Source organism: Bos javanicus, chromosome 3 (genome assembly GCF_032452875.1).
Source record: "Bos javanicus breed banteng chromosome 3, ARS-OSU_banteng_1.0, whole genome shotgun sequence".
Classification (NCBI taxonomy): domain Eukaryota; kingdom Metazoa; phylum Chordata; class Mammalia; order Artiodactyla; family Bovidae; genus Bos; species Bos javanicus.
This window is the reverse complement of record NC_083870.1, coordinates 120,476,746-120,503,102: the sequence shown is the minus strand read 5'-3', so window position 1 is coordinate 120,503,102 and position 26,357 is coordinate 120,476,746. Positions and strand designations below refer to the sequence as shown.

At 52.2% G+C, this 26,357-nt stretch overlaps 1 protein-coding gene across 4 annotated transcripts in view; it reads right to left on the bottom strand.

The window, feature by feature from the left end:
* The window catches only part of FARP2 (FERM, ARH/RhoGEF and pleckstrin domain protein 2), a 98,306-nt gene that overhangs the window by 64,285 nt on the left and 7,664 nt on the right, over positions 1-26,357 (bottom strand). For 3 of the 4 annotated variants that reach the window (XM_061412926.1, XM_061412928.1, XM_061412929.1), the window contains exon 2: positions 20,539-20,752. In XM_061412926.1, the coding sequence (XP_061268910.1) occupies positions 20,539-20,727 (189 nt within the window). In that variant the 5' untranslated portion in view covers positions 20,728-20,752. Of the gene's footprint in view, positions 1-506; positions 1,189-20,538; positions 20,753-26,357 lie in introns of those variants that run through there. The other variant, XM_061412930.1, reaches the window with a different exon arrangement.

Below are 26,357 nucleotides of genomic sequence, written 5' to 3'. Positions count from 1 at the left end.
CCCGGCGTCCAGGCCGCTCCCGGACGCCCGAGGGCCTTCCCTCCTGGCATCGACGGTCAAGACAATGAAAGGAAAAATGACTGGTGTGCTGCCGGACCAGCTCCGAAGGAGCAGCCAGCCCCCGACTCAGCAGTGCCCTCTCACGGCTGCCACACTCAGGGTTCACCTTCTGTTCCTAAAAATGCAGACACTGACCATCAGTCGGACTGCGGTCCCCAGGGTCTGTGCCCACAGGGGCGGTCAGAGGAACAGGCCTGTCTGACCATGTGGAGGCGCCCTGACAACCTGCGCCCCAACAGACACCACCGAGACTGACTTCACAGCCTGAACCAGGACTGGGATGCGAACGCCAAGCTGGAGAGACACGGCGCTAACAACATAATATAGAAAATACCGGTTACTAGTGTGTGGTGCGGTTTCCGTTTTTCCAGTTGGTCTCCACAGCAGAGCTCGTCTGCAAGCTTAGACATAAGCATATTGTTAAAAATTTACATCAACAAAAGTACCATTAAAGATTCTGTCTGGATGGAAACGGGCTACAGAAGCTTCACTAACAAAGTACTTCTTTATTCTTTGTCTGCGCAGTGTGGGAAAGTGCTTCTAGGAAGCGCTTGACTCCGTCCTTGCGCTTGTTTGTCCCTCGTGTCCTTTGCAGCTCGTTTGCCGAATGACAGGACCTCCATCTCTGCTCCTGTTAGCAAACCCACGTCTCCACGGTGAGCCCCAGGACGCATGGTTTTTCCGTCTAATAATTAGATCAGTCCCAGACTTCTGCTTGTGAATCACAGGGCACAGCCACAGTGACTTCGTGACCCAGAGGCAACTGGAGCCCCTCGCTCTGCAGACCCTCTGAAAGGCCAGCAGCGCTTCTGCCAGAAAGCACGTTCGAGCCGGAGGGTCTCCAGGTTCCTCGGGCGCCTGTGAGCAGGGCCCCTGCCCCCTGCGCTGACAGCTGCAGGCCTGGAGCCCCGCTGGAGCGCAAGGACAGGGCAGCTCCGCCTGCTCCTCAGGGAGGGAGTGTGTCTCTGAGGCCGGGAACACGTGTCCTCGGAGACCACCCCGAGAGCTCTCGAGCTCTCACGTCCGAGAGGGCGAGCCGGTACCCCGGCTCCTCCTCCGGCAGCTCCTCCAGCCACTCAGCGAGAGGGCCTCAGACCCCAGCCCCGTCCGTCAGTTCTGTCCCGGCCTCCCGATAGCTCCCAGCCTGCCCCCGCAGCCGCCGCCTGCGCTGTGACCCGGATGGACCTGCAGGCCCTGCCCTCTGACCCGCCGGGGGCCTCACGGGAAGAGCCGGCCAGCCCGCAGCTGGGGCCACGTGTGCGGGGCGGGGCGGGGCCGCCGTCTGCCCTGGGCTCTGCCTTGCGCCCTCCCCCTTCCCAGTTAGTCTCTGGTGCCAGTGAATCATCTCACGTCTCCCAGTTCAAACAGTGGACGGCGCCCGGACAGCACAGCCTAGAGCGGAGCGCTTAAACTGGGGGAAGCCAGATCCACAGCAAGCGCCTAAGTCCAAGTGCAGGCGTCAGCACGATGCTGCTGGCCCAGGCGAGGCTTAATTAAACCTAGCCCGCTCAGACGTCTGCTCCGCGGGTCCCTACTCCGGCCCAGCCACCTCCCAGCAGCTCCAGGACCAGGGGTGGGGCTGAGTGTCCTGACCGGTCCCCGAGGGCTGGGGGCTGCGGTGGGGGCAGGGAAGAGCAAGAGGGGAGCCCCTCTCCCCGCAGGAGGCGGGAAGGCCCGTCCCGCTCCCCCAGCAGCGCAGAGGCTCAGCACACAGTGGGGGGCGGTGAACGAGGCCCGTGCTTCCCCACGTCTTCACATGGTTATATCACTGGCGGCAGCCAAGGAAGCAACCTGCTGTCTCTCTGATGGGTTTCAGTCGCAGGGCGATCCACCCGCTATGTTTTTATTCCTTGTCTTTAACTCGGCAGCAGGGAAAATAAGACGGAGGGTGTACTTAGCTCAGCCGTGGATCTTCCTGCGCAGCGAGCCCCTTGGGTGCTCCTCCTCTTTCTTCCGCATCCACGGGAGGTCCAGCTGGTGTGCCTGTCCTGACGTGAGTGCACTTGGGGAGCTGGCCTGCTCCCCTGCTCACCCCGACAGCCCCGCAGAGCAGAGGCCTGCTTGCAATACCCAACTGCGGGCTTTAAAAACGTCACTGGAACTTACGCACGGACAACCAGGAATGAGCAGATGCTTAACGCCAAACTCCTGAAACAGGTGTGGACCGAGGAAGCAGGGAGACGAATCCCGGATGAACAGAGTGGAGGTGGCAACCAAACCCAGAACAACTTCACATAAAGAAAAAATGAAGATCCTCCAAAAGGTCAACGGAAGAAGTCAATGTATTTATAAAATGAGATTTCGAAGAAAAGAAAAACAACTAAAGAATAAAAGGGAAAATGAAAGCTCCCTCCAGGAATTAGAGATCAGCAGGCAGCCTGAACTGAGTGGCTGAGGCCCGCGTGGGCATCAGGTGGACGATAGACAGGCACTCCTGCCGACCTGGAATACAGCTCAGATTCAGGGCCACGTCCAGGAGGGGAAGGTGGGAAACCCTCTCCTGAGGACGGCAGAGCAGACGCATTTCCTCAGCCTCTTGCTGGAATTGCTGAAAATCAAGAAAGAAACGTCCTCTCACTGCCACAGTAGTAGTATTCCGAGCACAATTTTTTGAAGAAAACGAAGTCCAATTTATCTATTTTCCTTTTGTCACCTGTGATTTTGGTGACATGTCTGAGAAACGACTGTCTAACCTGAGGCTGTGAAAATTTACTTCTAGGTCTTCTCCCAAGAGTTTTACAGTTTTATTAGTAACTCTGACATTGAGGTCACTGAGCCATTTTGAGGATTTCTTGTGTGTGGTGAGGCAGAGGTCTGACTTCACGGAATGATTTATTTCTGGGCTCTCAATTCTATCCCACTGACTATGCCGTCGTCCCTGGTATCCACGGACCCTGTGGATCTGCAGATGCTCAAGGCCCCGAGGGGCCCTCCGGGTCTGCAGATTATGCGTCCATGGTTTGCCTGTGGTTGGGTGAATCTGCAGACACAGAGCGTGGCCTGGATTGCTGTCACAGCCCAGCCACTCGTGTGAGATCTCCAACTCTTCTTTTTCGAGGTTTTGTTGGTGTTCTAGGTCTCTGAATTCCCACATATGTTTTAAGACCAGCTTGTCAAATTCTGTGAAAGAGCGGGGGTTTCACAGGGTCACGTTCAACCTGCAGGCCATCGGTGGGTACTGCCCTGGTAACAGAAGTAAGTCAGCTGATCCACGAAGATGGAGCCTCTTCCCACTGGTTTGTTCGGGTGTCTCATTTCTTTCAGTGGCCTTACAGTTGTCAGTGCCCAAGGCTTTGTTTCGTTTTTAACTACCAGTTTCACTGCGGCTCCAATGCATTTGGGACTGAGCTGAGCTGGCCCTGGTGATCGTCAGGATTGGGTCACCCCAAAAAGGGATGGGTAACGGGGGGTGAGACACACGGCAGGACCTGGGCTCCCGCAGCTGAGCTGCAAGCTCCCTTTCACTGCCTTCGGCTAGAAGCACTTGCAAATAAGCAGTTACAAGACATTGTAATAAATACCATCCTATTAATACAATGCCAGTGAATATGTTCTCTAAACCAAATCTTTAATTTTAATCTTTAGCCATTCATTGAAGGGAAAAAGAAAACCCAGCTCAGTTCCTCCTGACATTTGATTCTGGCATTTAAAATTCATCTTTAAAGATCATGTTTTTCAGAGACACAGACTGGATTCATTGAATTTGTTTGTAGTTGCATGCAGGCATTTCCCGCCCCACAATTAATAGAGCTTTTCAGAGAAAGCTTCACTCTTGTTCTGTCACAAATCAGTACTTCTAGTAGACAAACACAGTGCAAATGGACAGAGTCAAATGTTTTAGGACGTTACACGTATTAATGTGTTTAGCTTTTAGGAAAAAAATGCAATGTTAAAAATGATGACTATTTTTATAGCTGGATTCAACATAAATGCCACTGTGATTTAAGTTTTAAAATAAAGGAAAATGGATAGATAATACAAAAGTGAGGATAATTTGACCATATAAATTAAAAAAAAAAATCACTGGATGGTAATTTAATTAGAAACCTATTGTGGAAAAAAAAAAAAAAAGAAACCTATTGTGCTTGAGAATTTGCAATTTTTTAAAAAATTTATTTAAAAACTTTTTTGCCACATCTGGTCTTCGTTGCTGCTCCTGGGCTTCCTCCAGTCATGGCAAGCAAGGGCTATTCTCTACCTCCGGTGTTCAGGCTTCTCACTGTGGTGGCTGCTCTCGTGGCCGAGCACAGTCTTCTAGAATGCTCAGACTTCAGCACGTGCAGCTCCAGGCTCAGGAGCGTGGGCTCAGGGGCTGTGGGGACTGAGCCTGGCTGCCCTGGAGCATGTGGAATCCAGACCAGGGGTCAAACCTGTGTCCCCTGCATCGGCAGGCAGATTCTTAACCGCTGGGCCACCAGGGCCCACCAGCCCCTCACTGGCTTTTCACAGCTTTTATTTTGTGGGTTAAAACTACAGATTTCCCCTTTAAGAAATTAGTAGTTGACCATCAAGGAGCACATAAGTTTTGAGATTCTTTTAATTTTTCCCCAAGAATTTTATTCTTTTTTGATACCATTGTAAATTCAACTGTTTTCTTAATTTTATTTTGGGATTGTTCATTGCTAATGTGTTGAAATATAATTGATCTCTATATATTGACCTTGTATCCTTCAGCCTTAATGAATTTGTTTAGCAGTTTTAAATAAAGAGAGTGAAAAAGCTGGCAGAAAACTAAGATCATGGCAGTGGTCCCATCACTTCATGGCAAATAAATGGGGAAACAATGGAAACTGTGACAAACTTTATTTTCCTTCGCTCCAAAATCACTGTGGAGGGTGACTGCAGCCATGAAATTTAAAGATGTTTGCTCCTTGGAAGAAAAGCTGTGACAAACCTAGACAGCATATTAAAAAGCAGAGACATCACTTTGCTGACAAAGGTCCACATAGTCAAAGCTATGGTTTTTCCAGTAGTCGTGTATGGATGTGTGAGCTGGAACATAAAGAAGGCTTAGCATGGATGAATTGATGCTTTTGAACTGTGGTATTGGAGAAGACTCTTGAGAGTCCCTTGGATTGCAAGGAGATCCAGCCAGACAATCCTAAAGGAAATCAATCATGAATATTCATTGGAGGGACTGATGCTTAAGCTGAAGTTCCAATACTCTGGCCACCTGATGAGAAGTACTGACTCCTTAGAAAACACCCTGATGCTGGGAAAGACTGAGGACAGGAGGAGAAGGGGATGACAGAGGACGAGATGGTTGGATGGCATCACCGACTCAATAGACATGAATTTGAGCAAACTCTGGGAGATGGTGAAGGACAGGGAAGCCTGGCGTGCTGCAGTCCGTGGGGTCACAGTTGGACATGACTGAGCAGCTGAACAAACAACAACAAATAGTTCTAATAGTTTTTTGGTAGATTCCTTAGAATTTTCCACATTAAAGATAATGTCATCTGTAAACAAGAGATGGTTTCACTTCCTTTCCAATATGGATTCCCTCACTTCATTTTTTCTTACTCTTTCCCTTGTTTTAATTGTCCTGGCTGGAACTCCCAGTACTGAGTAACTTAAAAATTCCCTGTATCTCAATTTCCTCAATTATAAAACAAAAACTAATAATAATCCTGCTAATGGTTAAGCGTGAACTTCCAGATGTTCAAGCTGGTTTTAGAAAAGGCAGAGGAACCAGAGATCAAATTGCCAACATCCGCTGGATCATTGAAAGAGCAAGAGAGTTCCAGAAAAACATCTATTTCTGCTTTATTGACTATGCCAAAGCCTTTGACTGTGTGGATTACAATAAACTGTGGAAAATTCTCAAAGAGATGGGAATACCAGACCACCTGACCTGCCTCTTGAGAAACCTATATGCAGGTCAGGAAGCAACAGTTAGAACTGGACATGGAACAACAGACTGGTTCCAAATCAGGAAGGAGTACGTCAAGGCTGTATATTGTCACCCTGCTTATTTAACTTATATGCAGAGTACATTATAAGAAACGCTGGGCTGGAAGAAGCACAAGCTGGAATCAAGATTGCCAGGAAAAATATCAATAACCTCAGATATGCAGATGACACCACCCTTATGGCAGAAAGTGAAGAGGAACTAAAAAGCATCTTGATGAAAGTGAAGGTGGAGAGTGAAAAAGTTGGCTTAAAGCTCAACATTCAGAAAACAAAGATCGTGGCATCTGGTCCCATCACTTCATGGGAAATTGATGGGGAAACAGTGGAAACAGTGTCAGACTTTATTTTTCTGGGCTCCAAAATCACTGCAGATGGTGACTGCAGCCATGAAATTAAAAGACACTTACTCCTTGGAAGGAAAGTTATGGCAAACTTAGATAGCATATTAAAAAGCAGAGACATTACTTTGCCAACAAAGGTCCTTCTAGTCAAGGCTATGGTTTTTCCTGTGGTCATGTATGGATGTGAGAGTTGGACTGTGAAGAAGGCTGAGCGCCGAAGAATTGATGCTTTTGAACTGTGGTGTTGGAGAAGACTCTTGAGAGTCCCTTGGACTTCAAGGAGATCCAACCAGTCCATTCTGAAGGAGGTCAGTCCTGGGTGTTCATTGGAAGGACTGATGCTAAAGCTGAAGCTCCAATACTTTGGCCACCTGATGTGAAGAGCTGACTCACTGGAAAAGACCCTGATGCTGGGAGGGATTGGGGGCAGGAGGAGAAGGGGACGAAAGAGGATGAGATGGCTGGATGGCATCACTGACTTGATGGACATGAGTTTGGGTGAACTCCGGGAGTTGGTGATGGACAGGGAGGCCTGGCGTGCTGCGATTCATGGGGTCGCAAAGAGTCAGACACGACTGAGCGACGTAACTGAACGGAACGGTCAAGCAGGAAATCGAATAATCCATGCAGAGTGCTTTAGAACACGCTCAGAGGTGGTGAACACTCAGTGTTGGCCATCAGATTGTGCATAAGAGAAACAGCAAAAGCAAATGATACAGAAAGGGTCAAAGTTAAAGAATGATATGGTTGCACCAGGAATATGGCAAATAACAACAAAAAGGACGGGAACGGGAACTTTACAGAATACATGGTTGAATTCAGGCCAAAACGGCGACTGAGACCAAAAATAAGTGTACATTTTATAAGAGGAAAACAGCGCTATGCCCATCAATATTCGTCACACAGAAACCTCAGGAGGTGAGAGGAGGAAGAGACATAAAGGTGAACACGGGAGATGCTGGTGGCCGGCGCGTGACGTCACGGTGAGCCCGCACACGCGCACACACACAGCTGACCACCTGGAAGGGGAAATGCGCAACAGGCCAAAGTGTCAAAGACATTATTTCTTGGTTGTAGGAGAAAAATACATTTAACTTTTTTCCCTCTGTACTGAACTGACTGAATTTTTTACAGTGAGCTTGTATTCATTTTATAATTTGAAAAAATATATATAAAAAACTTTCTGCAGTGGAAAATGCAAAAATAAAAAATGAAATATGAAACACTATTACTTTATAAATTCAGTTGACCTGCATAATTAAAAAATAAGAGCATTAATTCTAAACTGTAAACATTCACAGCGGTAAAGTTTGTTTTTTTCTGAAACAAGTTTGCCCTCCTCCAGCACTCCGAGGTCTCTTCCAATCTGATTCCATGAAATAAGGAAAAACTGAAGCCCATTTGCTGAACCTGTGTTCTCAGCAAGAGTACCAAAGTCTCTCAAGATGTCTTTTTTACTCTTTATGTTACTATGTTAACAAGTCTAACTTTATCTCGGTACTTATATATAATTTATAGTTTCATTTCATAATACAATTTGGATTCTTTGCTACATTTAGGATATGTTTCTAATTTTTTATACAGTTTTAGGATAGATGTACGATTGATGTAAATCTAAGCCAGGAGCAAACAGCTGTAAAGCTGACTCTCCTTGATTTAATATGCTTGATTTTAAAGGGGCCCATGTTCCAACATATTTTTCAGAAGGAAAGCAACATCTAGAGCCTTAAAGTCATTTTAAGCTGTCTTCACTGAAAATGACTGCAGCCATGAAATGAAAAGATGCTTGCTCCTTGGCAGGAAAGTTATGACTAACCTAGACAGCATATTAAAAAGCCGAGACATTACTTTGCCAACAAAGGTCCGTCTAGTCAAGGCTATGCTGTTTCCAGTGGTCATGTATGGATGTGAGAGTTGGACTATAAAGAAAGCTGAGCACCAAAGAATTGATGCTTTTGAACTGTGGTGTTGGAGAAGACTCTTGTGAGTCCCTTGGACTGCAAGGAGATCCAACCAGTCCATTCTGAAGGACATCAGCCCTGGGTGTTCATTGTAAGGACTGATGTTGAAGCTGAAATTCCAATACTTTGGCCACCTGATGCAAAGAGCTGACTCATTGGAAAAGACCCTGATGCTGAGAAAGACTGAAGGCAGGAGGAGAAGGGGACGACAGAGGATGAGATGGCTGGATGGCATCACCAACTCAATGGACGTGAGTCTGAGTGAACTCCGGGAGGTGGTGATGGATGAGGCCTGGAGTGCTTCAGTCAATGGGGTTGCAAAGAATTGGATAAAACTGAGCAACTGAACTGAACTTACTGAAAATTACTTCAACAGGGAAAAAAAAATAGGCTTTTCTGCTGCTACAAAAATCTAACTTCATCAGATTCAAATATCAAAATATGCAAAAAAGCACAAGGTCACATATTAGTGAATTAAACATATGCAAAAAATATCATTATGAGAAAACACTATAAATATCTAAAATTAGAACAGTAAGAAAGGATGTATTTTTCATAATTAGGAATGTTAGAGTTACTTTAAAGAAAGATATCTTAGGCTGGACAGTGAAACTGGGACGGAAGTCTACACAGAGGCTTTTGAAGAGAGCTCAACCCAGCAGGGGGTTTGGGACCGAGGGTTGAGCAAGAAAATGTCAGTTCGATTTTCACCAGAAAAAAGCCCTCGTGGGCTGGCTGGATCCTCACGGCCACGGTGGGAAAATCAAGTCGAGTTACATAAACTACACAATTACACGCACAAAACCACAACACGTGTGCAAAGAACACCCCAAGGCAGTCCAACAACAACAGTGTGGAGGCGCCTACGGATGTTCTTTATGTCTCTCTTTAATGACTAGTCAAAATCTCGCCCAAAATAAAAGCCCAGAATTACTGCAACCCAGGAGTCAAGGAGCAGCGGGGTTTAAAGCGGCCTCCGTGGCCCACAGCCCAGACACCTGCCCAACGTGCTTGCCTGTGCGGAGCCTGCGCGGAGCCGGGGCTGCCAGCACGGGTGGGCCGGGGCCTCCCCAGGGACCGCCCCCCCAGCGCCCGTGCACACCCCGTGCCGCACAGTGCTCGTCCGCCCCCAGGCCTTCCTGTCTAAGGGGGACCCGTACTCCTGCCCCATCCGCACCGTCTGTCTCCTGAGCAGAGGGCTCAGCTTCCCTGGTGTGTCTTTGAGCTGCTGCTGCAGCATAAGCAGCAAGCCTGGCTCACCGTCCACTGAGAGCCTGCGCTCGGGCTCCACAGCGTCCCCTCCCGAGTGCCAGGGCCCTGGGCGTGGCTCAGAGCCGCGCTGACGGCCGTGCAGGCGTCCGGTCCTGGTGTGGACATGCCGTGTGTGTCCTGTCCTTCACTCCTGCTTCTTCACTGTAAGCTGTCAGCTGCTGTGTCTCCAGCATCCCCTGACTTGTTCTTTTTACGTCAAATACAATATAGTTAGTATTTCCCCAACCCTCAAATTCCTGGTTTTTTTTTTTAACTTCTGATATGATGTAGAAAAATTTGCAAATCGCTTATTTGATAAGGGGTTAAGATCCAGGATATATAGAGAACCTTTAAACTCAACAACAAAAAACCAAACAACTCAATTAAAAAATGGGCAAAGGACTTGAATAGATATTTCTCCAAATAATATAATATATACACACACACAAATAATATATACACACACAAATAATATCATATCTACACACAGACAAATGGCCAATAAGCCCATGAAAAGATGTTCAGCATCTCTGATCATCAGGAAATGCAAACCAAAACCACAGTGCGATGCTGTCCCCGATCTGTCAGGATGGCTGCTATCAAGAAAGGAAGGAAGGAGGAGAGAAAGAATGAAAGGAAGAATTTGAAAGAAAAGAACAAGTGTTGGCACAGGCGTGCAGCACTGAGAAACCCTCTGCGCTGCGGCTGAGACAGCAGACGGTGCAGCCACTGTGGAGGCCAGTATAGAGGCCCCGCCGACGCTTCCCTATAGTTCACTGGGTAAAGCATCTGCCTGCAATGCAGGAGACCCCGGTTCAATTCCTGGGTCAGGAAGATCCCCTGGAGAAGGGAAAGGCTACCCACTCCAGTGTTCTTGGGCTTCCCTCATGGCTCAGCTGGTAAAGAACCCACCTGCAATGCGGGAGACCTGGGTTTGATCCCTGCGTTGGGAAGATCCCCTGGAGAAGGGAAAGGCTACCCACTACAGTATTCTGGCTGGAGAATTCCATGGACTGTATAGTCTCTGGGTTCACAAAGAGTGGACTGAGCAACTTTCATTTTCACTTTCCAATGATTACAATAGAACCACACGATCCAGCACTCCCAATATGAGGGAAACCCTCAAATGAAACAGAAGCAGCGTCTCGAGGAGATCAGAGCGGATAAAACATGGAAGCCGCCCAACTGTCCCTCAGCATCTGACCGGCTCAGCAAAGTGTGGTTCGTCCACACTGCGGGACACCATCAGCCCGGAAAGGAGCGAACCTTGACCCCACATGCTTGAGAACAAACATGTGATTCCACCCGCTCCGAGGTGCTCAGAGGAGAAGAGTCACCGATGGGGGAGTCGGGGTGTGTGAATGTTTCCTGGGGACAGAACTCCAGCGTCACAGGAGGAAGCGTGACGGGGGCGACAGTGGTGTGCGCAGCCCCGGCCCACCACGCTGTGCGCTGAAGAATGGCGGGCGTGCTGCGTCTCTGATGTATATGCATTTCACCGAAAAAACAGTGTTGACCACACACACCCACACACACAAAATCCCTCAAAACAAAAACCCAAATGGCTAAGCCTGATATAACTGTGTCTACAAACCTAACTTCTGCCTGTTAAACTGGAGATGGTATGAAAACCGTCGTGGGCACCCGCCGCTGGGCAGGGCTGTGTGAGGGGCCACACATCCCCGGCTGACGCAGAACCCCCACTCCAGACACCTGTCTAAAGGGAAAGCGCGGAGTGTGCATGAAGATTCATTAAAGACACTGAAAGCCAGAAAGCTCCAAAGGCATTAACCTTCAGGAGAAGTTACACAGAAACACGCCTGTAGTGTGTTGTGGTCCGATGCCAGGCGTGCGGAGCTAAGGCATGGGAAGAGGCTGGCGGACACGTGGGACCGGGGCGACCCTTGGCCGTGGGCCTGTCAACATCCTTTATTGTTCTACGATGAACACATATGACTTGCATGAACTTGGTGTCGGCTGTGACCCAAACAGGCAGCGTCAGGAACCCCGCGTGCCACCCTGGCTGGTCTCCAAGGTGCCAGCTATAAGCGCTTCACTGGGCCGAGGCTGGGGTTCAAGGTTAATCCTGGGGGACACGCTGGTAGGGAAACAGTGAGATGAACTGGAAAACCACAGGCTGTGAGCACGGGACGAGCGGAGAGCCAGCGTGCCCTCTGTGAGAGGGCACGGACAGCTGCCGCCTGCACTCAGCTTTCTGGAGAGCCTCGGTGACGTCCTTCAACTGAAAGGGGGCAGTGACTCAGTTAGGTCCCTTAAGACAGAACACGAATCATGGGCCCAGTATGACCTAGAAAATCCAAGAAGCAGAGCTTGAGGAACACTGCACCTTCCTGGGGAGGGGGAGGGGTGGTGGTGGTTGTTCAGTCGCTCAGTGGTGTCTGACTCTGTGACACCATGAACCGCAGCACGCCAGGCCTCCCTGTCCATCACCAATTCCCAGAGTCCACCCAAACCCACGTGCATTGAGTCGGTGATGCCATCCAAGCATCTCATCCTCTGTCGTCCCCTTCTCCTCCCACCTTCAATCTTTCCCAGTATCAGGGTCTTTTCCAACGAGTCAGTTCTTCGCATCAGGTGGCCAAAGAATTGGAGTTTCAGCTTCAGCATCAGTCTCTCTAATGAACATTTAGGACTGATGTCCTTTAGAATGGACTGGTTGGATCTCCTTGCAGTCCAAGGGACTCTCAAGAGTCTTTTCCAACACCGCAGTTCAAAAGCATCAATTCTTTGGCGCTCAGCTTTCTTTATAGTCCAACCCTCACATCCTTACATGACTACAGAAAGGGAGGACAGGGAATGGGGAAGGAGGCTGTGCTTGTTTTGTTCAGGGACTGAATGAATGGGCACAGGGAGGAAGGCAGGTCAGGAAGGATGGATCCGCAGAGGGTGCCCACTCGGGAGGGCGCACATTCCAGAACCTGGGGCTCTTCTCCAAGCTGCTGGCCGCTCATCCTGCCCAGAGTCACCTGAGGACTCCTCAGCAACATAGCAGGTTTTAAAGGTGCCCTTGGTGACCTGGATGTGCCAGAGGTGAGCAGGGCCCACTGGAGGCTGGGTGGGGGAGCAGGAGCGTGGCAGAGCTCTCAGCAGAGATGGCCTGGCCGGGGGCAGAAGCAGGACGAGCAGGCGGGAGACGGCCCGCCCCACCAGCAGCCTGCATTGGCAGCAGCCCCGTGCGTGCAGCAGCAGGACAGCCAGAGACCCAGAGGACGGTTGGGCAGCGCCTGTGTAGCCGGCGGCAAGGGGAACAGGCTAGCCCACTCCCAGAGCATTTACGGACCTGGGCAGGGCGGAGACGGGCATGCCCCTCAGCCACAGGGGCCACACTGGGGACACCTGCACACGTGTGTGCAACACACACAAGAATTTCCGCAGCAGCCCTGCTTCTAACATCCAGACTGTTCACCATGAGCAGAGCAGGCTCTAGCTCAGATGGGGGCAGGAGAGGGTGCTGGGCGGTTGAGCAGAGGCCTGCGGGGAGACCCCGGGCCTTCCTGCCCCAGCCAGTCCGCGTGGCCCCCACAGGAGCAGACAGGCGCCCACATGTCAGGACGGGCCCTGAGCAGAGCTGCGCCCACACTCGGAACACACGCTGCCTTGAGCCACCCAGGCTGAGACCTACCACTTGATCCCAAGCTGCCCGACCCGGCGTCCTTAGGGAGAGAGAAGGCAGCTCGCCCCCCTTAGGGAAAGGGAACTGCGGGGGGGCAAGCTGCAGGCCAGGTGACCCCGCGGAGGCCCGGGTGGCCGGGGCACCCCCGCCACACGGGCAGGGCCTCCACGCAGGCAGCTGGGGAGGGCAGGGTGGAGGCTGAACAGGGCGGCAACTCGGAGAGCAATCTGGAACCGTGTCAGCTCAGCTCTCCTGGGCTCCCCCGAACAGAGGGCATCGGACTCTTCCTGGTCAGAAGTGAGAGTGCCACGTGGGGAGAGCGAGGGTTCTGGGGGCAGCGTGCAGAGCCGGGGTGGGGCTCACGGGCCAGACGCGCCGCCGACGGCCCACTCCACCTCTGCTGCCCATCTCCTGCCAGGGCGGCCAGGGACACGGGCCCACCGGCTGTCTCAGGTTCTCAGGGATGGCTCCCAGGTGCAGACCACCTGTCAGCACGTGTCCTTCCTAGGACCCTCTGCTGAGACCCCGAGACAGCGGCTGTCCTCCACCACGCGGGGACGGGTTTCCCTGGGTGCCATTTCCTGATTCTCTTCCCTTTGTCATCGGTCGTCCTCGCTGGCTCATCCAACAGAATGCACATGCCAACCCACAGGCGTGCGCGTGTGCAGGCGTGTACGTGCGTGTGCGCTGACGCTTCGATGCCACAGCTGGGGAAACATCCACACCCTGGCCCATCTCATCCTGCCACATTCCTGGGCTTCAGGGTCAAAAACGGAGAGCAACTTTCTAAAACCAGATGACAGGTTTCCAGAGCTGGCAGGACCACGCGGAGGCTGCGTGGGCTGGAGACGCAGGGCTCTGGGTGAAGCCTGCACTATGCCCACCTCAGAAGCTGAATTACTGGCTTCTCCTAAGATCAGACCAAAATAAGTTCTGAGGCAGTTTCTCTGCCGTATTTAGGGTGTTCGTGTGGGACCGGTGACAGACATCTGCTGTGATACTTTCTGGAATTCTGGCTGTGTCTTCCTGGCCAGAAAGAAAACATTAAGTTTTTACTGGAACAGCAACTTCAAGTCTCGCAGAATGGGACTTCACGACCAGCGTCTGTCCTCCTACTTGTCCCATATTCAAGCCAAAGCTTTTGCAATTCACAGAAAAGAAAAGGAAGCCCATTCTGGAATTTCTGAGTGTGTTAGGAAACAGGGAACATGCACAAGCTTCGTGTTCACTGGGCCCCCACCCCCACCTGGCAGCAAAGGCGGGCACTCACTCCGGGAAGAGGTCCCCCTGCCCAGCCACACCCCAGACGGTTCTTTCAGTCACCAAGTAGCACTCTGTCCACAGACCAGGTAACAGGGAAGTGACAGCTGACTGCAGTCCCCGACCAGCCAGCAAAGGACCTGCTCTGTGCCCCCTCCCTGACGCTGCGCTCTCGGCCCAGGGGAGGCCTCTCGAGGGCACAGGCCTGGCACAGCCCCGTGGGGCGCCCACCGACAGGGCAGGGAGCTGGACACTGTCCACTGCCCGCCTCTGTGTGCAGGGCCAGGGGGCTGGCACAGCCTCCAGACGGCTTCTCTCACGGATCAGAGCAAAGACTTTCGGGAGCTGAGGCCAGATCTCTAATTTAAAAACCATGAAATTCATTTAATTAGCTGAAAACAAATAATGGCTTTGCTAGATCAAAAACCCGGCTGCTGACCGGCCAGGGAGCTAAGAATGCTATTGATAAATGCCTGACATCACTTAAAATAAGTCACAGCTGAAGCTCCACCCTGCATCCATCAGACAGACTTCTGCCTCCTCTGCCCACCCTTCCACACAAAACAGAGGTGTTTGAACTAGTGACCAGTAAGAACCATAAAGTACATCTTGCTCCATCATCTTGCTGCTGCTGCTGCTAAGTCGCTTCAGTCGCGTCCGACTCTGTGCGACCCCATAGATGGCAGCCCACCAGGCTCCCCCGTCCCTGGGATTCTGCAGGCAAGAACACTGGAGTGGGTTGCCATTTCCTTCTCCAGTGCATAAAAGTGAAAAGTGAAAGTGAAGTCACTCAGTCGTGTCCGACTCCTAGCGACCCCATGGACTGCAGCCTACCGGGCTCCTCCGTTCATGGGATTTTCTGGGCAAGAGTACTGGAGTAGGTTGCCATTGCCTTCTCCTCCATCATCTTACCTGACCGTAATAAGCTTAAGTTTGCTGCACAAATGAGCGTCATGTGTGAAGCTACTCACAGATACTGGCACCTATTACTCATAATAAGACGCATGAGCTGAAAATACAGTGTCAGTAAACGGTCCTACTTCTATAAACGTGCACGACCACGCTGAATGGAACTTCAGTGTTTTCAGAGATCACCCAAAGCGGCCCCGCTGTCTGCCAGCCTCAGCGCCCAGGCCTGCAGGCCCTGTCTCTGGCCTGCTTCCCCCGCGGTCCTCACCACTCTGGGGTGTAGAGCCGCTCACTCCACGTGAGGTCATGGGCTCAGCAAGACGCTGAGCTTCACAATGACTCACCGTCAATCCAAGGAACCACCCCCAAAGGGGACTTTTTAATGGTACAATTCTCAGATTTGGGGCTCAAAACCTTCCTTTCTTAAGCGATTAAGAATTTTAAAAATTTTAGCTGAAACCACAATGAGACACCACTTCAAACCCACCAGGACAGCTAGACTCAAAAAGTCAGGTAATAGTCAATGCAGGTGAGAACATGGAGAAACTGGAGGCCTAGCTGGTGGGAGGGAGACAGGGAGCCCCCCTGGAAGGCAGTGGGCCCCCGAGCGCTCACACACGGGTGTCGGCCCAGACACACGGACACGCGTGCCCCCAAGACGTGCACAGGGCCGTTCACAGCAGCAGTGTCTGCCGCAGCCCTGGGGGAACAGCCCCAGCTGACGGTGGAGGAGAAAACGGGTGTGTTGGTACCGTCCCACTGTTCACATGGTTCACTGAAGCCATGGTGGGCAAGGCGCGAGCGGGGAAACGGGAAGAAAAGTCGAGGGGCCACAGGGAAGGCAGACACTCTGCATGCTCTCGTGGCTGAGCAGCGGACATGGCTGCAAGGCAATGCAGGGCTCCTCAGGCAGGGCTTACACGTGTTTACAGAGCAAACGTGACCCGTGGCCAAGCGAGGAGGCGGTGACACGCACGCACAGGGGCAGCGGGCTCAGCTGTCACATAACCGTGGCTTTACAAACGGCAGGCGGGAGCAAGACGCTGTGCGGCCAGAGGGCCTGACCGTTGCCGTTTGGCTGATTTTCTCTCTCCCCACAGGCACCGCGGAGTGTGACTCCAGCAGCAGAAGGGAGACGGTACTGCTCACTATGCCCACGAGGAAACCCTGACGCACCACGCCTCGGGGAGCCAGCCACAGAGGACCTGCACAGTCCCTCGGAGGGAAGCCCACGGTGCTCACGACTGGGGGGCAGGACGCAGGTCCCAGACACTCAGAGGCAGGGCCGAGGGTGGAGCACACTGGCGGGGTGGGGGCGACAGCTGAAGGGCGTGGGGGTCCCCGTGAGGATGGGACATCGGGGAGCTGACTGCAGTGACGGTGTGCACGTCTGTGACCACGACAGAGCCGCCGCCGCCGCTACGCTCCACATGGGTGGCCACGTGGCCACGTGTGTCACACCTCAGTAAAGCTGCTCCGCGTGTGCAACGCTGCTCTGGAAAAAGCGGGCCCAGCTTCGGAGAGGCTGACTGTGGGGCGCCCGGGCGGCAGCGTGGGGTCTGGGGATATGAAGGGGCCCGTGGGTGGTGGGCGGAGCCAGGTCTCCAGGGGGATGGGACGAGCTGGGGCCGGGGGGGGGGGGGGGGGCAGGGGGCGGGGCAGGGGCTGCCCGTGAGACTCGGCCCGGGGGGCTTCTCACAGAGGCAGAGACAACACTTCAAAAGTAACCAAACTGCCAACTGCATCCTTGGCCCCTGAGACAGAACCTTCAGCGTCCCTGTGGGTCTTGCCCCTCTGCTCCACCGTCTGCACCAGGAGGGAAGGTCAGCACATCAGCCCTGCGGGCCCACAGACACGTCCGTGGGACACTCAGTGGGAAGTAAACCAAATGAGCACACGCGGGAGGCGTGGGCGGCCAGAGAGCGCCCCCCACAGACCGCAGGTGAGTCCCTAAGGCCAGAGGACGCTGCGCAGGGTGAGAAACAAAGACCCCCCGGGAGAGAGCACACGCCCTGCCCAGCTCATCTGTGCCCCGCCTGGCCCTGGGCCACACTGGGCCACATGTGGACGCAGCCTCGCTGCCCTGACCTGCCTTCAGCAGCAGAGCCTGGCTCCAGGCCCACGAGACCTCCTCTGAGCTACCAAGAGAGGCCAGTGGCCAGGGACCTCCCGCCAGGCACCCACGTCCACACCAGCCCCCAGCGCGGAACAACCAGAGGGCCACAGTGGGCCTCTCAGGGCCAGCCTGCTGGGCGGGGGGGTGGTGCCAGCGGGGGCACAGGGGGTGGTGATGGGGGGCAGGGAGGGGGCCCGGGCGGAAGCCAGCCTCGACCCTGGGTCCTGGACCCACGGGGGGAGGGGGCAGGTGGGCACACCTTCTCTGCAGCCCTTCCCGAGGAGCCCAAGAGGTGTGTCAGCAGCCAAGACACCAACACCAGAGCTCCGGGACACTTTCTTCACAGAGACCGCAGTCCTGACCGCTAGCAACAGCTGCTGGGAAAGCCTCACGCGTGCTCCCCACCCCGCACACCTCCCCGCCCTGCACACCTCCCCATCTCCCCGCCCCGGATCCCGGCTGGCTGGTGGCCTGCTTGAGCAGGGGGACACAGCGGAAGCCGCAGGGGTGAACCCCAGCTGGGACTTCCCGGCTCCCACCCCGAGCACACGCCCATCCCCACGCCAACACAGCCACACCAGCTCGCTGGAGGGCGAGGGCCACATGCAGACAGCTTCTGGCTGGGCCCAGACTCAGGAGCGAGGTCGTGCTACTCCTTGGCCAGGCCAAGACAGAAGACCCTCCAAGCCAATGCTCAGACTGCAGGAAGCATGAAAGCTTCACTCGGGTTATCAAGTCTGGGGGTGGTTTGTTACTCAGCAAAGCTAACTGACACAGTTGTGAAGGATAGGGCACTAAGGATACAACTAATTTACAAAAATATATGTTGAGTTTTAGCTTCTCCTAAAAGGCAGATTTGAGTGACCACATGCACAACTTAAAAAGTACCCTATCCAATTCATGATACGCAACAGCAACTTGACTCTTTCAATTTCTGGACTCCGCCAAGTATCTCAAAATACCAAGCACGATGGTTCTATCTGACTAAAGGAAACAGCAATTTCAATTTATTAAAACTTTGACAAGTTCAATATATTCTGAACCTTTATACAACGGTGTCTCTGATTTACAAGTGAATTTCCCAGAGAAGAATTACATCTTATTTGTGACTCAGCAATAAATGTCTGCTTTCCTCCTTTTTTGAGCTTAGGTTTAGTTGATAAAGACCATTCTATTAACCAGGACCAAAAGAGATGCTCCAAAGTGAACCCTAAATAACGCACAATTCTCTTCTTTCTCTTCTTCCTTCCTTCTTTCCTTTCTTTCAAGCAGTCTACAGCTCTTCTAAGCCTGCGTGCGTGCTAAGTAGCTTCAGTCGTGTCCTACTCTTTGTGCCCTTACAGACTGTTGCTCACCGGGCTCCTCCATCCACGGGATTCTCCAGCAAGAATCCTGGAGTGGGTAGCCATGCCCTCCTCCAGGGCACCTTCCTGACCCAAGGATCCAACCTGCGTCTCCAGCACTGGCGGGCGGGCTTCTCACCACTAAGCACCTGGGAGCCCCGTCTGAAGCCTGGACCACAGCAAGTGTGTTCACCACACGGCAGCTTCATGGTGGAGATTCTTCCAAACATTGGGCTGGAAGAGACCTGGGAGCCCAACTAATTCCCACACTTTAACCAGTTCCTCCAGGTGACTCATCGGAGGATGGTGAGAAGGTGAGAGGGAACAGAGCCGCCCGCTCCCCGGGGCGCAAAGGTGCCTGCTCCAGACTCCCTGTCCTGCAAAGGCGGCCTCTTGCAACACAGGAGTGTCACTGAAGGCGGACGGGCAGGTCCTGCCAGTTTCAGTTACCTGCCTGATTAAGTGATACTTGCTTTCTTCCTCAGGTGAGACCCAAGAACCTGCAGGGTCCTTGAGTCCAGACACTAGGGACCCAGGCACCGGATTCCTGCCACAGAACATGCGAGCAAGAGAGGCCGGGGCTCCGAGCTGGGGTGGGGGCGCCTGCCTCCTCCCCGTGCTCAGCTCCTTCCTCACCTCTGCTCTCACAGCACTTTCTGCAGGCAGGCTCCAGCTTCCTCTAGCCCCTCACGCCTGCCCACCTTCTGTGCGGCCCCTGACCTCCCCCCAAGCACAAGCCAGCCTTTGCTCAAAGTAGAGTTCATTCTTGCTCTAGTTTGTCACATTAAGAGCAGGGGAACGCAGTCAAAAGTATTACCTTAAACTAATAAAAAATATTAGAAAAAATAATTTATTTCTGCATTCCGTGGTAGCTCAGCTGGGAATCTACCTGCAATGCAGGAGACCCCAGTTTGATTCCTAGAAGATCCCCTGGGAAAGGGATAGGCTACCTACTCCAGTATTCATGGCCTTCCCTGGTGGCCCAGACAGTAAAGAGTCCGCCTGCAATGTGGGAGACCTGGGTTTGATCCCTGGGTCGGGAAGATCCCCTGGAGGAAGGCATGGCAACCCCCTCCAGTATTCTTGCCTGAAGAATCCCATGGACAGAGGAGCCTGGCAGGCTACAGTCCACGGGGTTGCAAAGAGTCAGACAACTGAGCGACTAAGCACACACACACTTATGAAAATGAGCAATTTTTTAAAAGACCATTCATTCTAATGCTATTTAGAAAATCAGAAAAAAATGTTTTCAAACGTTTGCTATATTCAGTTGTTTTTGCCAATATTATCAGTGCAAGCTACTACAGGGAATTTTCAAAGTAAAAGTGTTCTTATTGCTGACTCAGAAAAATGAGGTCTGTGTCAGGCTCTTCATATGCAAGGGCTCAGCCCTCACCCAGCCACCCTGAGAAGCAGGGCCTGGAGTTACCCCCACATGCAGACAAGGAAGTGGACACACGGCGATGCTGAGGGGCGCCTCTCAGCCAGCCGCTCGGCCACCAAGACTCGGGAGTGGGCAAGCTGGTTCCCGCCCGCACCACACAGCACTCAGCCAGCCTCCCGAACGCCCACATTGCGTCAGAAGCTTAAAGGAAAGTCAGGAGAAGTCACTCTCCAGGCTCACTGTTTCCAAGCATTTTGTTACCCAGCTACTCGAGACAACGTGATAAACAGGCAAAGTCTACCAGCAACGTGGAATTCGGCCCCTGACTTTCAGCAAGCATGAGGCATAGGCCCCCGGGCTTCTTACCTCGATGTCAAACACCTCGACGGAGTCGTCCAGCAGCTGCACGCGGATGTGCGTCCGGGCCGCTGGCCGTGCCGCCCGTGCCGGGGGGCCCTGACCGGGCTCCAGGGTGCTGACGCCCACGGGGGTCGCGGTGCCCAGGCGTGCCCCCGGGGTCTGCAGGACTCTGTATGTTCCTTCCAGCTCCCCCATTCCTCAGCAGCTGAGAAGGAGTGTGCTAAAACAAACAGAAAGCCCCAATTATCTTCAGTTACTCAATTGAAACAACGTAAGAAGATCACTGGGCAGACCGGGATTGTCGGCGCTCATTTCGCACCTCTGCGAGTCAGTGAGGAGGATTATCTTCTCCTCATACACAGGCAGGTAGAGCACAGATGCCAGCCAGCGGCAGCCCTGGGACCAATGTCTCCGGGGTGTGTAGGCCGGGCAGTGCCAGCTGACCCGCAGGCCATCCAAAGGGGCCCCCTGGGGTGGGGCAGCCCACAGCCACCTGCCTCTCCTTCCCAGCCACCTCCTCCCGCCCCCGGCCCAGAGGTTCAGGTGCTGCCCACACGCTGTGTGCACGGCCCAGGGCCTTCTAGCAAAGGTAGGTGGGTGCACACGACTTGGGTCATGGGTCCCCATGGGTCCCCACCCCGCCGACACGGAGGGGACAGTGCAAGGAAGGTGGATGGAGATGCTGGGGCTGCCTTTTGCCGGCCCTGCAAGCCCTGGTCTCTCAGCTGCATCTCCAGGCTGCAGAGGCATCACTGGGGGTTCGGAGGAGACTCTAGACCCGGCGCCAGACAGCAGCGTGGCACACGCTGTGGGGAGCCCCTGCCCCAGACGGCAGCGTGGCATATGCACGGGGAGCCCCTGCCCCAGACGGCAGCGTGGCACATGCCGTGGGGAGCCCCCGCCTCTGCTGTTGCCTACACTGCCCTGCCCCACCCCCACAATAACCTCGTTGTCATCTCTGTCCCCCGAGCCCTCCTCACCGATGACGCTGAGGGTCTGAGAGGGTCAGAGGTGCCCCGGGAGGTGCCTGTACCCTTCCAACCCTCCTTGCTGTGTGGGGAAAGGTTTCCAGCTCTAAGCTATTAAGTTTAAAAGAGCCCATCTCATCATTGTGTTTAACAATGAAAGAATAGGCTAAGTGTCTGCTAGAATCCAGTAATACAGGCTTGCTTTCATTCGCCCTTATTAATAAAGTTACCTTCTACTTATGGCAAATTCCCTTTTTAAGTATGCCTATTTGTGTATAAGTCAACTTAAAGCAATACACTTAATGGTTAAACATGGTAAGACAAAAACAAATGCCAGATGTTAATCAAGAAAGAATGCAGATGCCACAAAAATTATTTTAGTTTGCTTAATCATCTTCGAAAAGTCTTCGACTAGCTTGCAGTAAATATTTTGGAGAATTAACCTCACTAGATTCCTGGTCCACTCCGTTTCATGCCAACTTCACTGCTGAGTTCCCTGGCCTTCTTTCTTTCAAGCTAATTTTGTTATCAAGACAAACTAACTCACGAACTTTTTATGTCTTGAATTAAGATCGAAAAGCTTCTCAGTGGCCTGCTGCCTCCTGCTTAAGCCCTACTCAGCTAAGGCCTTCCCAACCGTCTGGCTGAGAACTGACTTGCATGTCTGGTTTATCAACAAGCAAACAGAAAATGAGCCAAGACCGCTGGGAAAGTGAGACGTGCACTGCACGAGCAGAGCGACGAGGCAGCTGGTCACCCTGCAGGACGCAGCTCCCAGCCGGCCTCCGACACAAGCCAACGGCTGACCCTGTGTTTGGACCCAGCTGAGCTGCAAGGGCGGTTCAGGCTGGCAGTCACCAGCTGTCTTCAGAGCTTGCCCTCCAGGCTGCATGGCCCTGGGAGAAGTAATTCTTACTGTGGTTAACGCCACGTCAAAGAACATGCACTGCGTCAGGACACGAGGCACTGCACAGGCCAGGGGCTCGATCAACGTGGCAGAAACCTGCTTCCACATCACTGAGTGTGAGATCCATGAGGTGCTGAGAACCATAAATGCAAGCGCTTTCATTCCAGCTTCACAAACGTGAGAGGCTACTGCGGAAGCAAGGGTGTGGAGGGAGATGAGCCCACTTGCCAGCTGCCCAGGTGTGCAGACAGGTGAGAGGGAGACGCGGTGGGCTCACAGCGCTCACCCACCGCCAGAAGAGGCCCTTCTGAAACAAGTGGCGGGCACCAAGCGATCCTTTCCCTTTTAAGTGAAGCTGCAGCTCTGAAGTAATAGGCACAACCAAGGTGTTGTTTGAATCACTTCTGCTGTGTGTTCCATTTTATGATCCTCATTTATATTTGTTCATATAAAAGTTTGCTGCTGCTGCGTCGCTTCAGTCGTGTCCGACTCTGTGTGACCCCATAGATGGCAGCCCACCAGGCTTCCCGTCCCTGGGATTCTCCAGGCAAGAACACTGGAGTGGGTTGCCATTTCCTCCTCCAATGCACGAAAGTGAAAAGTGAAAGTGAAGTCGCTCAGTCGTGTCCGACTCTAGCGACCCCCTGGACTGCAGCCTACCAGGCTCCTCCGTCCATGGGATTTTCTGGGCAAAAGTACTGGAGTGGGGTGCCATTGCATGGAAAAAATTTCAGGTTCTTCCCTTTGACTACTTCTCAAAAAAAAAAAAAAAAAAAAACCGACAAAAAACCCAAATCAAGCAAGACTAAGCTACTGTACTCATTCAGGTGAGAAACAGCAAGAAGAACATGTAGGGAGGCTATCCCAGAAGAGTCGGGGCTGGGGTCCCCTTGAGGGGCTGCCCTGGGGTGGGCACAGCGGAGGGGCTGCAGGTGTGGCCAGCACAGCTCCACGGCCCGACTGGACACTGTCCACTCAGCTCATCCAGCTGTGCATTTGATTCATGCAGTTTTAACAGCACACTGTTAATCAACCGCTGTTTATCTCTCCTAACAAAACACACGTTAGATAAATGGAAAAACACTTTTCCTGGATCAAGGAATTCTAAAACATGGCCTCTGCACGTTTATGTCTTCTGAGCAGCAAGCTTCTGTCCCAGTCATTGCCACCTGGTCAAAGGAAGACACCCACCCGGCTGAAGCCGAGACGGAGGACCAGAAGACACCCTCACACCTGGAGGCTCATCTGGGGAGGACGACTCTCCTGAGAGGACCCGAGCCCACAGGCACCCTCCTGAGGATGCTCCAGGAGAGGACTCTCCTGAGAGGACCCGAGCTCCCGGGCACCCTCCCGAGGATGCTCCAGGAGAGCTCTGCTTGCTATCACACATCGGCAATGCGCACATCCTCCTGTTTAATGACTACTCATCTTTTAGCTTAAGAAAGTTCAGGAAGGAACGAACTCAGAAAATCAGCTGGAACCGCTGAGTTGTAAACAGCAGTCGACCTTGGTCTCACTCTGGAGTGAGTAGCAGTGACAGAACCCCCCCTGCAGGAACAGGAAGTTGCTTGTTCAACATTCTCGCCTCAGCCCGACTGCTTCCTCTAGCCTGACCACGGGAAGAAAGGAAAAATGTATGCACTGAATCTGCTTTACATAAATTACAGCCTAACAGAAATTACTTTGTTTTGCTCTGTGTGCTTATAAATAAACATTAAAAAGGCAAGAGTATGCAAACTAGATGAGACACACAGCAAGCGCTTCCCAGTCCTGCGGGCTCTAAAGGGCAGAGAGCAGCTCCTCTGCTGCCAGAGACCTCTCCAGAGACCCTCTCCAGGGAGATCTCTCCGGAGACCCTCGCCAGAGGGACCTCTTCAGGGAGATCTCTCCAGAGGCCCTCTCCAGGGAGACCATTCCAGGGGGACCCCCTCCAGAGGGATCAGGGGAACCTCCTCAGGGCGACCCTCTCCAGAGACCTGGAGGGAATCAATCAAAACCCAGGGACTGATGAGGGACTCCGGTTCACTTTCCCTTCATCCTCTAATTGAACAAAATGTTCTGCAGTCTTATTCCTAAAACTATTTCTGGTGGCCGGATACAATTTCCACCACTGACGTCTAGTGTTACGAACTTGGCTCTTATATATTCTCATTTAATAAAAAAAAAACTTCAAAACCACCTTGTGATGTGTAATTTCCATTCTAAAGTTGGAACAATTCAGCTCAAGAGTCTGCCGAAGCTCTGGGTGATGACGTGTCAACTCAGGTTTGTAACAGAGGCACCACTGGGGTGGGGCAGTGACGATGGAGAAGGCTGTGCCTGTCTAGAGTGGGGGGCATATGAGAAATCTGTGGAACTTCCACTGGAGTTTCTGTGAACTTCAAATTGCTCTAAAAAAGTCCATGTAGTTAAAAAAAAAGGTCTGCTCCCCAGTTGCCTCCCCCTTGGCTGGAAAATGAGCACGTGGCTCAGTAGCAAGCACAGCCCTCTGTCCACAGCACAGGATGCTGCTGAAATTTCTATCATGAGAAGAAGGTCTCTATGGGCTTCTCTGATGTGAAAGTGGATACAAGCCAGGTGCAAAGCGGGTGCGTGGCACATGAGTTCTGGTTAAGAGGAGGACCATGAACACACGCATTTGCTTCCGTTCAAACAAGCACGCTGGAGGATAAATTACCCAAACAACCGCCTCTGGCAGGGCGCTAGTGCTGGGAGGGCAGCTGTTTCTGGAATCTGCAGTGCTCATGTCTCAGGTCAACTAGGGAACCTCGTCAATGGTCTCACATTTGCAAAGCACTTTTGCCACATAACATAACCTGTTCTCAGAAGTAACACTGGGGGTGATGGCCTGAGGGGACAAAGTTCTGCCGACCACAAGGTCTTTGTCCAGTAATTCCAATATCCGCATCATCTGAGCTGTAGCCTGTCTTCTCTCCTGTGAGCTGGTATTTCCCTGGTTCTATGCATGTCATGGCAAGAATACACAGAACAACTGTACAAAAAGATCTTCACGGCCCAGATAATCACGATGGTGTGATCACTGAGCTAGAGCCAGATATCCTGGAACGTGAAGTCAAGTGGGCCTTAGAAAGCATCACTACGAACAAAGCTAGTGGAGGTGATAGAATTCCAGTTGAGCTCTTCCAAATCATGAAAGATGATGCTGTGAAAGTGCTGCACTCAATATGCCAGCACATTTGGAAAACTCAGCAGTGGCCACAGGACTGGAAAAGGTCAGTTTTCATTCCAATCCCAAAGAAAGGCAATGCCAAAGAATGCTCAGACTACCGCACAATTGCACTCATCTCACACACTAGTAAAGTAATGCTCAAAATTCTCCAAGCCAGGCTTCAGCAATGTGAACCGTGAACCTCCTGATGTTCAAGCTGGTTTTAGAAAAGGCAGAGGAACCAGAGATCAAATTGCCAACATCCGCTGGATCATGGAAAAAGCAAGAGAGTTCCAGAAAAGCATCTATTTCTGCTTTATTGACTATGCCAAAGCCTTTGACTGTGTGGATCACAATAAACTGTGGAAAATTCTGAAAGAGATGGGAATACCAGACCACCTGACCTGCCTCTTGAGAAATCTGTATGCAGGTCAGGAAGCAACAGTTAGAACTGGACATGGAACAACAGACTGGTTCCAAATTCGTCAAGGCTGTATATTGTCACCCTGTTTATTTGACTTATATGCAGAGTACATCATGAGAAACACTGGACTGGAAGAAACACAAGTTGGAATCAAGATTACCGGGAGAAATATCAATAACCTCAGATATGCAGATGACACCACCCTTATGGCAGAAAGTGAAGAGGAACTAAAAAGCATCTTGATGAAAGTGAAGGTGGAGAGTGAAAAAGTTGGCTTAAAGCTCAGCATTCAGAAAACAAAGATCATGACATCTGGTCCCATCACTTCATGGGAAATTGATGGGGAAACAGTGGAAA